Source organism: Lepidothrix coronata, unplaced genomic scaffold (genome assembly GCF_001604755.1).
Source record: "Lepidothrix coronata isolate B3197 unplaced genomic scaffold, Lepidothrix_coronata-1.0 Scaffold201, whole genome shotgun sequence".
NCBI classification, from domain to species: Eukaryota; Metazoa; Chordata; class Aves; order Passeriformes; family Pipridae; genus Lepidothrix; species Lepidothrix coronata.
In genome coordinates, this window is record NW_016690381.1 from 1,145,735 (window position 1) to 1,160,304 (window position 14,570).

At 44.2% G+C, this 14,570-nt stretch overlaps 1 protein-coding gene across 2 annotated transcripts in view; it reads left to right on the plus strand.

Moving 5' to 3' along the window:
* Positions 1-637: 637 nt before the first annotated feature.
* ARFGEF2 (ADP ribosylation factor guanine nucleotide exchange factor 2) overlaps positions 638-14,570 on the plus strand; it is a 34,793-nt gene continuing 20,860 nt past the window's right edge. Inside the window, exons 1-13 of one of the 2 annotated variants that reach the window (XM_017832330.1) lie at positions 638-784; positions 7,265-7,295; positions 8,102-8,225; positions 8,788-8,934; positions 9,709-9,888; positions 10,322-10,517; positions 11,404-11,475; positions 11,761-11,909; positions 12,325-12,455; positions 12,747-12,981; positions 13,230-13,329; positions 13,552-13,691; positions 14,170-14,278. In XM_017832330.1, the coding sequence (XP_017687819.1) occupies positions 646-784; positions 7,265-7,295; positions 8,102-8,225; positions 8,788-8,934; positions 9,709-9,888; positions 10,322-10,517; positions 11,404-11,475; positions 11,761-11,909; positions 12,325-12,455; positions 12,747-12,981; positions 13,230-13,329; positions 13,552-13,691; positions 14,170-14,278 (1,753 nt within the window). In that variant the 5' untranslated portion in view covers positions 638-645. The remainder of the gene's footprint in view (positions 785-7,264; positions 7,296-8,101; positions 8,226-8,787; positions 8,935-9,708; positions 9,889-10,321; positions 10,518-11,403; positions 11,476-11,760; positions 11,910-12,324; positions 12,456-12,746; positions 12,982-13,229; positions 13,330-13,551; positions 13,692-14,169; positions 14,279-14,570) is intronic. The other variant, XM_017832331.1, reaches the window with a different exon arrangement.

Here is a 14,570-nt window from a genome sequence, read left to right on the forward strand (position 1 = left end):
GGTGTAAGGCATCCTACGATGTGGGTAAAGGGTAAAGGGAGAACATTCAATCAGGTGTAAGATTATTAAAGGAGACTTAATTCCTGGAACTGAGAATTTGGTGTTCAGTGATTCCTCTTTAAGGTACGACTTCGGGTGTTTCACCTGCATGCTCTTGCTATGCTCGGGACTGACACGGGGGCCGGGCACGGCGGGACCGGAGGGGACCTGAGGGGGACCGAGAGGACATGAGGGGGCCTGAGGGGGACGTGAAGGGGACTGAGGGAACTGAGAGGACCTGAAGGGGACTGAGGGAACTGAGAGGACCTGAGGTGGACTGAGGGCACTGAGGGGGGGGAACTGAGGGGACTGAGAGGGCCCGAAGGGACGTGACGGGAACTGAGGGGACCCGACAGTGACCGAACCCCCGCCCGCACGGCCCCGCCCCCCTCCTGGCCCCGCCCCGAACCGCCCCGGCCCCGCGGCCCCGGCTGGGGTGTCCCGAGTCACGTGACGGTGCCAACATGGCGGCGCCGTGGCGGCGGCGCGGCCGCTGAGGGGGGCGCGTCTCTTCCGGGAGGTGCCGCGGGCCTTGAGCGCTGGCCCGGGCCTTATTCGCGGCCCCTGCCCCCGCTCCCGGCCCCGCCGGGACCGCCCCGCCCCGCCATGCAGCCCCCGGCCCGCGAGCAGGACGCCCGCACCAAGAGCATGTTCGTGTCGCGGGCCCTGGAGAAGATCCTGGCGGAGAAGGAGGCGAAGCGGCCGCCGCACGGGCAGCTGCGGAGAGCCTGCCAGGTGGCGCTGGGTGAGTCTGCCCGGCCCGGCCCGGCCCGGCCCGCGCAGGGACACGGGCACGGCCGCGGGCGGGGAACGGGCCTTGCCCGCCCGGGGCGGGTCCCGTCGGGACTTTGGAGCGGGGAGAGAGGTCTCTCTCCAAGAGAGGACTTGCAAATACAAGGGGGGAAAAATCCCCAAGTACCCGTTTTATGGAGTTCTGGCCTCGCCGTGAAGCAGGAGGGATTTGGGCTTGCCACTTCGGTTTTGAGAAAATTCATTTCAGACTGGGAAATAGAGTCTTTGAGGCCCTCGGCTTACGGTGTCCCAGAGCTTCCAGGGCTGGTAAATCTCCTGACCTCTGATCTCCGGCTCGAGGTCGGACCGGCTAAGGACTGTTAGCTGTGTGGCCACGTACATACAATGTCAGTGATGTTTGCCCAGCTGGAAACACTTTTTGTGAAGTTAGTGGACTGGTCCTGAAATCCTCTGCAAGTACGAGCTGATGTAAAGGTCTCTGTGTTAGCAGCTCTGAAAACACGGTGTGTCAGGAAGAGAAGATGAGCTGGGCAGAGTAGTAGAGCTCTGCAGCTGGAGTTCTCTGTGGCCTTTTTTAATTGGTGAAGGTGACATCTCTCTTACAGTTTTGGTTGCTTCCTGTCAGTATTTTCCTTTAAACTGGGAACATTTAGTGTAGCCAGGACAGAAGAAAAGACAGGTTGGGTGTGTAAGGAGGCTGGGCAGATGCAAGTTCTGTCCCAGGCACTGTGAGAGTGAGCTCAAAGAAACTGTAATTTTTATCTCCTTCCCTGCAGTCCTTCCTGACAGGAGATCTGTAGGAGCTGTAGTGACAGTATATCCAGAGAAAGGTAACCACGGAGAAGGGTGTCTTTTATTGTTATTTAGACCTGACTTTGTGAGCAAGAGAATAGCACGTGTGCCCTGGAGGTTAGAGGCTCCTTTTCCTAATGAATTCCTTTTCCAACTCCCCCCAAATGCATCAAACCCATTTATGGGATAGAGAACCTGTTTTGCTGCTGTGTAAATGTATTTAGAGGCTGAGAAAGGGAACTTCCTTGTAAGATGCCCAGTGAAGGTCCATGTTTGCTAACACATCTCAGAGGATGATTTTGGGAGGAACTGCTTGTTGGATTATGACTATTCCATGCCTGCATGTTTTAAGGTACAGTGTGTTTGAGGGGAATTAGTGCTGGTGCTGACGGACATTTTTTTGCTAATCTTCTTTGAAAAAAAAGCCCACATGCTTTCCTGGGCTAAAGCAGAGGTCAGCGTGAGGAGATAACCTTGTGTTGACCAACTGTCCTGCCCTAGCAGGGCCTCAATTACTGTACAGAAGGACCTCTGTTATATTTGGTGAATATTTATTTAATCATTTTAGGTTGCCAACAGGAATGTGGTTTCTTTTATTTACGTGTGCTTTTTTTGCCAAACGTTATTCTATTTAGGTTAAGCCTTTTTTTTTTTTTTAAATTCAAGTGAAAAATCAGTTTTATTCCATATACTTAATTTTAATTAAGCTTATGCTTGATATTACCTAAGACTGTGACTTCAGTTTCAAAAGCATCAACTTAATTATCAAGCCCTGTGCAATAGTAAATATGTGAGGAGATGTGGGAAGAACATTACTTGCAGTCTGAAGAATTCAGACCAGACTTTGTAACCTACACAAACTGATAAGGATGAAAAGGTTCAGTGTTGTGAATAATAGTAAAAAGTGCAGTTAATGCTGCGGAAAAACAATTCAATTTGAGAGAAATGTAAAGTTACTTTATGAAAGCGGTCACTGTGTCAGCTGCTGTCTGCTGCACTTTACTCCAAATCACGCTTTGAATAACCCATTTCTACCTCTTACTAAGTTCCATTTGCTGTGCAGTCTTATTTATGCAATGTTGTTTTTGTTGGAGCCCTGAGGCATTTGTACCAGTTATAAACCAGGCAACACAGGCACGGGGCACGTGCCAATGGTATCTGCTCCTGGTCCTAGGGAAGTCTAGGATGAATTCCTTTTTTCCAAATAGAAACGAGTGTATTGTACAGCTGCATAACAGAAATTAACCTGCAAACACTTCTGGAATTTCTGTTGTGGTGTTACTGCAGGAGTATTTCTGTTGCTTATCTGTTCTTTAAATTTGTTGTCTGCTAAGAGAGGAATAGATTTCTAACTGTGGGAATGATGTTCTTGTTTTCTTACATGAGTTCTCTATTGGTTTGAATGTGTTCAGCTCCTGAGAACTCAAGCAAATCACTCCTGAATGTTGATGTCTTTCTTATGTAGGAAATATAGGTGTTCTTTCATTCTAATTTTCATCTGTTTTAATAGTTCTAAATTTAAACTGTTCTTAGCCTTTTTTTCCCAGTAGTTCAACCCTTTCACTGGACTAATACTGTGCAGTTTTGGACTGCAAAATAACCTCATGACCTTGTAGAAATCAGAAGTAAGGTAGGCTCAAGTAGGACATAAACAGAAGAAGCGTGGAAGAAAAGGAATAAAACCAGTTCCCAGTGGTGGTTTTTTGAAGGTTTTTTTTTTCCTCCCTTTCCACCCCCTCCTTTGAAATACACAGTGTTAATGTTGAGTAAGCAGGGTTTGAATAGATTCCTTCATTCAGTCTCTTGCTTCATCAGTAGGTGTAACGGTTGTCTCCTGTTCTAGGAGTGCCTGTAAGCCTCAGGAGAGATTGGGAAAAATGGAGGATTATAAACAGAGAAGCCGTTCTGCTTTGCTGTAGAAAACTCTGTTTTAAGAAAACTTGTTTTCAACAGACAGCCATTGTATTGTATAAAAGTAGTTGCTTAATAAGCATTTACATGGAGATCTTGGTGCACACGATTCTTAGTAAACCTACTGAAACTGTCCTGAAAAATGTGCAGTGGAACACGGACAGTCTGTGTCACAGCAGTTCACTTTGGGCTAATGCTAATTGTGCACCTGGGTCTCTCACGTAAACTATTACTCTTGACCTACTAAAGCTGCTTTTAATGACACACTGTGCAGCCAGCCTGGTTCTGTGGCCTTCTTTGATTGCCTGGGCAGCTCCACATACATATCTTTGAGCTTTGTAAACAACAGAATTTGTTTAGTTAGCTTGTTAACGAGATTTGAAAAAAATCATCTTTTCAACCATGCCTTCACTTGGGAATCAGGTTGTGTGTTTAAGAAGTCTCTGGGTATAATGACAGATGTCCAAAGTAAGTTGTGTTTCCTAATTTAGCCTCTTGGCCAGTGTGTTTGGAGATTGCTGGGGCACAGAGGAGAATTTGGGTTCCTCATGGCAGCCTTTTCTGCAGGGCTCCCTGTAGGTGGATGTGATCAGTGGCTGCGGGGTTGGGATCTGAAGGCAGGCTGGAGTTGGGCAATGCAGTGGCTCCGCTGGGCTGGGGGAGGGAAGCTTTGGCTGCTGCTCCGTGTGTTTGTATTGGCACTGCTGCTGGCCAGGCTGTGGAAGGACATGGCTTGTGTCCTTGTGCCAGCACAAGCCATGTTCTGCACAGGGGCTGGCTCGCTCCCACCGTACAGACCTGGCTGTGCCTTCACACAGGAGCACTTCCTGCGCTTCAGTACAGGCGAACTGAACTCTCCATCTGCTGTAGGAAGGCAGCTACTCATTGTGAGCTTCCTCCTGCTTTTATGGCCAGAAGCTCTGGAAGAAGTTGCTGCAAGGCCATTCTTGTCATTCCAGTTCTGTTCCTGGTAGGAGTGCTGCAGGACTCGCATCAGGTGGGCAGCGCATGGGCTGAAGATGTTTGTGACTGGAGGAGATGCCGTGAGAGTGGCAGGGAGCCCCAAAACCCAAAGCACCAAGTGAAGGGTCAGCGTTGTGCTGGGGTGACCAGATATTCACCAAAATTCAGGCTGTGTTCTGTAGATGTGGAAGGCAGTTGAGCTGTGCCTTTTACTCCCATGACTGGAGGAGGAGAGTGCTGATGGCCTTTGGTTTCTGGTGGGGCCTGGTCAGGGCTTGGCAAACTGTTCATGGCAGCAGACTTCAATTAGGCAACCATTTCTGTTTCACTCACTTGTGGTGGTCAGCCCACCAAATGTGGACAAACTTCAAATGTGGAGGTTCTCAAACTATTTTGATGCAACCAGTAGCAGAGGCATGGCTGTAGCTTCCTCCTGTCCTTTCATTTATTCTTTTCTGCCAGCATTATCAATTAAAATACTCTTGTGGTGCAGATGTTTTTGTATGGCTTTAGAAAAGGCTTTATTATAATAAAATTGTGGGCAACTTGGTCATGCTTTGGTTAGATTTTTTTTCTTTAATGGAGTATTTCTGGAAGTGAAACTGTTGCTGCTCTAATATGGGATGTTATTCTTGCATATTTTTCCAATGCGGGATCTAGGACAAGTACCAGTAAAGATGGACATGGTCATGTCTCCTTAAGATTAAAATCTATATGAAGTTTCAAGACTTTTTTTACTCTGCTAGCAAGCAGTATGTGGGGAAAGTGATCTCTTTGAAAGAAAGAGAAACTCATTTGAGTTTTTGCAATCATTCAAAAAGCTCTGTACACCCTAGTTCTACAGTGTGTCTGAAATACAGCATTAATTGTGCTATAGCTGCTCTCAGCATCCTGCTGTACTTGGGATTCTGGCTATAGCTAAAATATGCCTTTCTCTGCCAAGACCTGGAGGCAGGACTAAGTGTTCTGAATGTGTAAAGTTACCCAGAAAATTCAGTGTTTTAAGGAGCTGGTTCCTGCATGCTATGGGAATATGCTGCACTAAGAATAAGACAGATCAAAATAGGGATGCAATGAATTGGTGGGTCCTTCAGCATATGCTTTTCTCAGTAGCTCTTTGGATCATAATGTGGTGTTAAAGATGGGGAAGTTAATAAAATCAAGAGGCCTGAATTCAAATTATACTGAACTGAACTTCTGACTAGTCCCCTTGTTGTCAGGGCAGCTGGACCCTGGAATGAACACAGCGGTCCCAAAGTGGTGCTGTGTAAGACTGGTGTTTGGTGCAGAAAGCCTTGGTTATTTCTTACCAACAGCCTCCCTTCTGTTGCTGAAGCCTGGAGTATCAGGGTTCTTTGTGCAAAGTCACTGCTGATCCTGCAGCCCCAGGCCCTGGGCTGAGCGCTGGGCTCTGCTCTGCAGGGCTGGCAAGTGAAGAGGTTCTGTCCTCTAAAGCTGCTGGACAGGGTTGTTTGCTGAGGGGCTCGATGAGAGCTGGGAACGCTGTGCCCCTGTGACTCTTCCACTTCCCTTTGTCTCTTTTGCTGACTGGATAACGTTACCTTGGTTGGTGTAACAGCACTGCACGCCTCAAGAACTGGGGGATGTCAGACTGACTCTCTAACGAGTGGATCTGGAGAGGGAATAGCAAGTCCTAATCCTGGATGCAGCTTACCACTCACATCTCATAGTTACACAGGCTTTCTCTGTGTTTTGCTTCCATTTCCTCTGTCCAATGGGAGTAGTAATGTTACAAAATCAGCACATGCAGCGAGGATTAATTCCTGGGCCATTCATTGAGCACTGGGCCTGTGCAAAACCCCATGATCTGTGTTTGCTGCAGTCCTTGTTCCTTAGTGTGGTTTGGGTAGTGGTGCTGCTGAGACAGAAGAAATTACTGAGGTTCACAGACTGCACTTTAACTCAACTGTGAACATCTCATCCCAAAACAACGGTACCTGTGCAGAGTTGTGGAGAACAAGTATTGAGTGAACGATGGGTTTCTAATACCTGCAATTGAAACAAGATTTGTAGGCCTGGTAGTTCCCAGTTGGGAAGGTTTGCAGCACGTGCTGTGGGGTGGGATGGACCGGTTCCTGCTGGTGTCACAGGCTGTACAGCCTTACTGTGGGTGCTGCTTCGGGGATTGGTTTGTCACTGTTCACAGAGGGTGCAGGTCTGGTCTGTGTTATGCATCATGGTGATACCTTAGAACTCCTCAAAAAGCTGTACTGCGATCTTTGGGATTTGCTGTTGTGTACAAGAGAAATGAGGAAGGAACTTTCTTTTCCCCTGTATTTAATTTTATGAAGAGCTCTCTGAAAGTGTAATTTATAAACCAAAAATCTCTGCTGGCAAAAGGACAGAGAGCATTTAGGATTTGTTATCTCTTGGGAGCTTGTTCAGCTGATTGATGTTGTGGGGCTCAGGACAAGCAGGTTGGCACTGCAGGGAACTGGGATGTCGATCATTGAACTCATGTTTTATGCAGTGGCTCAAAGGCTTCTGCAGACCTGAGCTCTCTGTGATGTGGACTTGCACTTTAATAATAAAAGTTGCATACTATACCTGAGTGTTCTAAAAATACCCTTTATTGAGAATGTGTGGAAAAATTAGCTTCTTTAACATAAAAATTGGGAGATACACCTTCCAATAACAGGTGTAATTTTCATTCTGAAGCTGAGGTGTTACAGGAAAGGAATAGGAAATACTGAAGTGCAAGACTGGTGGCCTGAAACAGCTTTGCTTTATTAGTGTGTTATTGATAATGATACCTGAGGTTTGATTTTTTTTTTCTTCCTTTTAGATGAAATAAAGAGTGAGCTGGAAAAGCAAAGGTAAATTATTAATTACTGCAAACTGTGTGTGGAAAGAGCAAGTGAAATAGTTGGATGGTGGAAATGTAAGAGTGTATATACGTTACAGCAGTGAGTTTGTGAATACCCAGTTACACACCTTTCTGCCAAGAACATATGGCCCATATGTTCCACTTACACAATGTTTGTGGCTGTGGGTACTCAAGCCATAACTGCCTCTGAATTTCACAGTGAAAAAATTGCAAAACTTCTAAAAGGTCCCAGTTTTTCGCTTCCTTTTACTGGGCTCAATATAGTCTGGTAGGAAATCAGAAGGAGCAGGAGGTACCCTCTGATAGCATGTGCTCTTTATTACCTAGATCAAGAACACTGATTTAAATATGACTTAAATAGAAATTTTAAAACAGTTTTCCAGCACTGTGCTATGATTAAAAATGAGCAAATGGGTCCCCAGATGTGTTTCTATTCGCATAGTGTTCCTGTTATGGGCCCTGTTTAATTCATTCTGAATAACATGGATGGATTTATCAGTTGTGTAGGAGTTCCCTGGTATTTCAGACAATGGGACAGTGTTGGAATATAGTGAGGGGAGAGTTAAGTTGAAGAAGATACAAAAAATATCAAATAGAATATAAATAAACGTAAAGTGGGGTTTGTGTGATTTTAAAAGAAAATTGAACTTCCTTTAAGAAAGCACATGCAAGAAAGTTGCAATACATTTGTATGCTGCTGTGTTTTTTTCAGCTTTAAATTTAGAAAAGGAGAAAGTGTAGTTTGTTCTGACATACGTGTTTAGAAAGACGAATAACTCTTCTTATCTGACCTAGAGAAGGCACTGCTGCTCCACCAAAAGCAAATTTCATCGAAGCAGATAAATACTTCCTTCCGTTTGAGCTGGCCTGCCAGTCAAAGTCTCCACGCATTGTCAGCACTTCCCTGGATTGCCTACAGGTAAGTGTCTGGTTCAGCCTGCTCACAGTGAGCTGGAGGAACATGCTGTTGGTATTCCTGCCATGAGCAATGACCTGCCCTGCACAGGGCAAGGCTTTGCTGGGGCTCAGGGATCCTCACGCTGTCCAGTAAAGATGATCCAGTAAAGATCATCTGTGGTGCTCTGAAAGGAGTATCACCATCGTGTTTCTTGTGGTGCTGATGTGATGGGAGGTCAGACTCTGCAATCTGCCTTCCTTGTTCCTCTTTAGATTCTTACACATCTTGGGCAGAATCCTTCAGTTGGGAATAGGAACAAAGACTGATGTTAAAAAAATTTTTGTCTAGTTATAGTATGAAGAAATGGTCTGGGTGGAAAAAGCTTGTGTGTCACTTACTAAAGTCTGTTTTGTCCAGATGTGTGAACAGTCCGAGTATTTGGTGGCCAGACTATAAATGGTGTTAAGTTTTTGTGTTAAAACTGGTTAAGTGAGGTATGCTATCTAAAACTTGCTTTTTATGCTGTGCTAAAATGCATTTTTCTTAACAATATGGTCATCTAAACTGCATTCCTTGTACCTAGAAACTCATTGCATATGGACATATCACTGGCAACGCTCCAGACAGTGGAGCTCCCGGAAAACGGCTGATTGACCGGATAGTTGAAACCATTTGCAACTGCTTTCAGGGTCCTCAAACAGATGAAGGAGTACAGCTGCAGATAATTAAGGTATTTTATTTGATTCATTCTCTGTTTCTTACACTGTCCCATGTGCTGCTGCATTCAAGGAGGCTGGCACAGGGTAGGGTTGATATGGGAAATGGATTTCCTGTTGGAGAGGCAGAACACAGGGAATGTTTTATAAATGTTTGTCCTTCTTTCTGAGCTGAGCCATCTTGCAGATGGCTTGGTGCTCGTCCTACAGGCTCTCAGTGCCCACCTCCCTCAGGCCAGGGAATTGCTGTCAGCCCCAACGGGCCCGGAGCTGGGAGGCAGTGCCATGGAATGCTGCTCTAGCCTGTCTACTCCCAGAGCCATTTGTCCAGACAGTGCAGTTTATTTTCCTTACAAGGCATAGTGGTGCCAGTGGTGTGTGTTCATCTTCTAAAATCTACTTGGGCTCCTGTAGCTGAGGTTGGAAGTTGGTGAAACTTCTAGTAATCTGATGTGATGTTAGTGTAGGGCCAATTGGTCCTTGCATGGAAATGAAGCTATGGAATATAGTAGCTTTTGTTTGGAGGTGGAATATCTCCCTTAGGAGAAAATCAGTTGTGATAAAACCCTTTAACAACAGCTCAGGAGAGACCAGAGATATATGGAAGTTCTGTTAAACTTTCTTTGATTTGCAATGCCATTGCAGAGAGCTACAAGTTCCTTATAAAGTTTTAGAAAAAGATACCTGTGTTTTGTAACAAACCCACTGATTATTCTGAAGACTTGCATGAAGAGCATTGCTGCCTACTTGCTTAGATTTCATTTTTACTGTCTTATGGACTTTCCCAGGCTCTCCTCACTGCAGTAACATCTCCGTATATAGAAATTCATGAAGGAACAATTCTCCAGACTGTTAGAACCTGCTACAACATCTATCTGGCCAGTAAAAATCTTATTAACCAGACAACTGCCAAAGCTACCCTGACACAGATGTTAAATGTCATTTTTACACGGATGGAAAACCAAGCTGTAAGTAACTGTTAACTTTTGCTCATCTCAAATGTTTACGCTTGACAAATGACAGAAAGCTTTTTTATTATTTTTAATAGGTCTGTCACTGTAGTTGGATATCTGTTGCTTTGTAATGTTAAAAAAGCTGTCAAATCCTGCAGTGAAGCACACTGACTGATGGAAAATAAAAGGTGACGCTCACTGCTGATGACAAGGTTTCAAGGTTTTGCTGATGACCGTGGTTTCTGTCAAATGGCATTGGATAATCAAATGATGGGATGCTTTTAAAATAAACTTGAAGTACATCTTTTTAATCCGATAGATTTATATAATCACTGGCCAAGTGATTATAGTTCCACTGTTTCTTGCTGCCATGTGAATTCACCAAGGAACATCAGTCATCGTAGATGTGTTTTCCCTCAGATGAATCTTCTCCTGTTGGTTTTTCAAGGTCCAGGAGTCCAGGGAAGCAGAGAGGGCGGCTCAGCAGAAGGCGCAGTCCCCGGCGGTGCCGGCAGGGTCCCGGTCCCCGGGGCAGGGGCAGCTCAGCTCCCGGGGAGGCAGAGCCGCGGCCCCCGGCGGTGTGGGAATGGCCAACGGGGAGCCCGAGGGGCCGCCGGACCGGGACCGCGCCCCGGCAGCACCAGGTGAACACCAATAGCTCCTGTCTGTTGCTTCCAGTTACAAAGTTTGTATTGGAAGATGCTCTTTAGGCTACTCGGGGAAGAAGTGACTGGCTGGGGTCACCGGCTCAGACCATGCTTGGCTCTTCTCAGGAGTCATTCAGTGTGTTGCCATCCTTGGCTCGTGTCTGCCCCATAAACACTTAAGAAAGGCTCCTGTTTTCCCTAGAATTCCAGTAAAACTGTATGTGCTTCATCTATATAGAATTTTAATGGAGTTTGACTTGGTTAGGTTGCTAAAGGGAAGGAAAGGAAGAGAATAGTATCATAGAATCAACCAAGTTGGAAAAGACCTCCAAGACAACAAGTCCAACCCTTGATCCAACCCTGCCATGGTTCCCAGAGCATGGCACTGACGCCACATCCAGTCTCATCTTAGAAACCTCCAGGGATGGAGAATCCACCACCTCCCTGGGCAGCCCATTCCAATGCCTGATTACTCTCTCTGTAAAAAATTTCTTCTTAATATCCAACCTGAACCTCCCCTGGCAGAGCTTAAGACTGTATAGTCATGGTATGTGGGAAGTGGCAGAATCACTCTGAGGTAATTGAGGTCCTGGAGTAAAAATGATACATATTATGAAGACCATATCATAAGCATCTACTGCACCCAAATTAGGAATGTGGGATATTCCAAAAGTTTGTAACGTACAAATGACAAAATCACTGTGTTAAAAATATCAGTGCTTTGATTTAAACAACATGAGTAACATCAATGAGTATTTTTGTATGACTGAGAACTACTGAAGAAAATAATTGTTAACCCTTCTGCCTCTGTCATGTTTTTCCTTTTAATCCTCTTCCTAAACAAAAATACTAAATTCAAAATTATCTCTATGTGTTTCATTAGAGGAAACAACTGATGGAGGAAAGGAAATGGTTAAAGACATCTTGGAAGATGTGGTCAAGTCAGCTGTGAAAGGTAGCACAGTCTTCTAAAGTAAAATAGTTGCTTATGTATTGCCAAGCTTTTATTCTCATATTATAAAAGTTATTTTTGTTACTAAGTATCTTGACAAGAACACCTACTGCAGCAGCAAGAACAGGTTTTTATTGTATCACAATATTCTTCTTTGGCTGACAGCTGAGGAACTTTCTAGTTTACCAGTGCTACTTCTGTCCCGCTTGGTGGTAGAGCTTCACAAAGTCGTGGGATAAAAAATGCTCAATGAGTGATTTTAATCAGTTTTCATTTTTTCCTCTTTAGTGGCTGAAGAAAAGCAGGTAACAGAACCAGTCAGGGCTCTGCCTGCACTGGAGACTGCAGATACTGTTCTTTCTGGCTCTAGCAATGAAAACGTGCAAACAAACGGGATTTCAGATGATGGGCAGTCTGTTTCCTCCACTGATAATCTGGTAAATAACTTCATGGGATGCTGATGTACATTTAGGAGAGGAGAAATGTTTTTATTGTGCCAACTAATAGAGTGGAATTTTGGGGTAGAAAAGAGACAGAAACTCTCATGTGTGTGTCCTGCTCAGGTTCAAAAAGGAAGCAACAACTGCAATTTAAGTATATATTGAAAACGCCTGTCTTAAAATTGATTATGTCAGTTGTATTTTAATACAGAGTGGGGACAGAGGTGAAGAGCCAGTCAATGTGTCTGAAAAGATCCAGATCCCTTGTAATCCTGTTTAGGTTTAGCTTAAAGTTTGCCAAATGTACCATTTTTTTCAATGTGTAGCTGATTGTCAGAGGAGCTGTAGAATCTCGTAATCGCTCTGTCCCTTTGTCTCACTGAAGATCTGTGTTGTGTTTCTTGCTCTCAAGGAAACAGATGTATCTGGACATCAAGCTGCTGCCAGATTTTCCCATGTTCTTCAAAAGGATGCCTTCCTTGTGTTCAGGTCGTTGTGCAAGCTCTCCATGAAACCGCTCGGGGATGGACCACCAGATCCCAAGTAATAAGGCTGTATTTATTACACTGTCCTCTCCAGGTAGCTTTTGGACACAGTTAAGAAGCTGCTGTATAGTAAAGCAGATATTCAAGTATGCTAGCCCAAGATGTTAATATTCCTGAAAAATTCCCAAATTAAGGTGGTGGATGTTCAAAAATCAGTTGCAGGCTGATTTCCACCCCTCTTGTCCCCCCCACTGAAGCGAATTAAAATAGCATGGAAGAAATGCTACAGTGCTCATGTTGAATACAAGCATGTACTCAGAAATATAAAAATACATTTAATTTTTTCTAGATCCCATGAGTTGCGCTCCAAGGTCGTGTCTCTGCAGCTGCTTCTGTCAGTGCTGCAGAACGCGGGTCCGGTTTTCAGGACACACGAAATGTTCATCAATGCCATCAAGCAATATCTTTGCGTAGCATTGTCTAAAAACGGAGTCTCTTCTGTCCCTGATGTGTTTGAGCTCTCTCTCGCCATCTTTCTCACGCTGCTTTCGAATTTTAAGACCCATTTAAAAATGCAGATTGAGGTGAGAGACTTTATGATTTGCATATGCTCTAGTTCTCACATTTAAATACTGCAGTAAGCTGGAACTTACAAGTTAATGTCTTAGTTTGCTTTGCTTAATGAACTAGTATATTGCTACTGTATTCAAATTCTAATATGCATGAAATGATACTCTTCAAGGGGAATTACTGAACAGAAATTAATTTGTACATTTGACATCATTGTAGTAGATTTCAGATTATCAAGTCCTTTGCCTTATTTATTTTGCAGGTGTTCTTCAAAGAGATCTTCCTGAATATTCTAGAGACTTCTTCAAGTTCCTTTGAACACAAATGGATGGTGATTCAGACTTTAACTAGAATTTGTGCAGGTATTTCCACTGTGAGAAACAATCCCTTTCTCTGGCAGCAGATGAGAATTATTTTGAAGACAAATGCCACATATAATGTTTAAGTGTGAAAATTTGAATTTGATCCCAGAGTGCTTGGGTTAAGTGTCTGGATTCATCCACACTGCCTGCTCCAACTGGCTGATTCCTTTTAAAAATGCTATTTCACTGAATGCTAATACTTGTGTTTTCTTTATTTTCAAGATGCCCAGTGTGTAGTGGATATTTATGTGAACTATGACTGTGATTTAAATGCTGCTAATATTTTTGAGCGCCTGGTGAATGATTTGTCCAAAATTGCACAGGGACGAAGTGGGCATGAGTTGGGCATGACACCTTTACAGGTAAGGAGAACAGCTTGGAGGATAAGGTACTGTTGTTTCATAAGCAGTGCTGTCTCTGTGTCCCTACTGATACCACCAGTGGTTCCTGTTGTCTGTAACCTACTAATGTTACTCATGTTTTATTAGTTTGCCAATTTGCTGTTGGATGCTGAAGCAGTGCCATTACTTGGTGATTTTGCTGCCTGTTTGCACTGTGAGACCAGACTGGTTCTGGGCTCTTTGGCTGGACTGCTACAGCAAAGAGAACCAAACAAGCCTTCCTCTGCCTCACTCAAACAACTTCCCTTCTGGGGCTTATGAACCTTCATCTTGGGTTTGCTTTGCACAGACTTTGTGCCATATCTCCACCAGAAGTATTTTACTTTTAAGATAATACTTTCCCAATCCTCAGAGGGAGATTGGTGTAGAGACTGTTTCCAGCACTGTTTGTGGTTTGGTTTCAGTTTTTATTTTATTATTGTTTTTCTTCATGTTTTAGGAGCTCAGCCTGAGGAAAAAAGGACTTGAATGTTTGGTTTCCATTTTGAAATGTATGGTAGAATGGAGCAAAGACCTTTATGTGAACCCCAATCATCAGACTGGCTTGGGTAAGATTGTTTCCTTATGGAGAGACTAATTTGTCTCATCAGTTTGTCCTTGTGTTTGTTCAGTGCTTAGAAGCTATTCAGAAGTGTGGATGCCAGGTTTGTACATAACAATTTGTTTATACAAGTGAAGTATTTCACCAACAGTTGTTAATGGTGCTGCAGTAACTGACTCTCCACAGGTCTGGTTCAAATAACCAGGTTCTGTTGATGAGCTTTAGCCACTATGAAACTTTGTGTAGAGCAAGACATGTGATCAATCTTGCAGTTACTAAGCTGAAGTGCAGGAATTTCT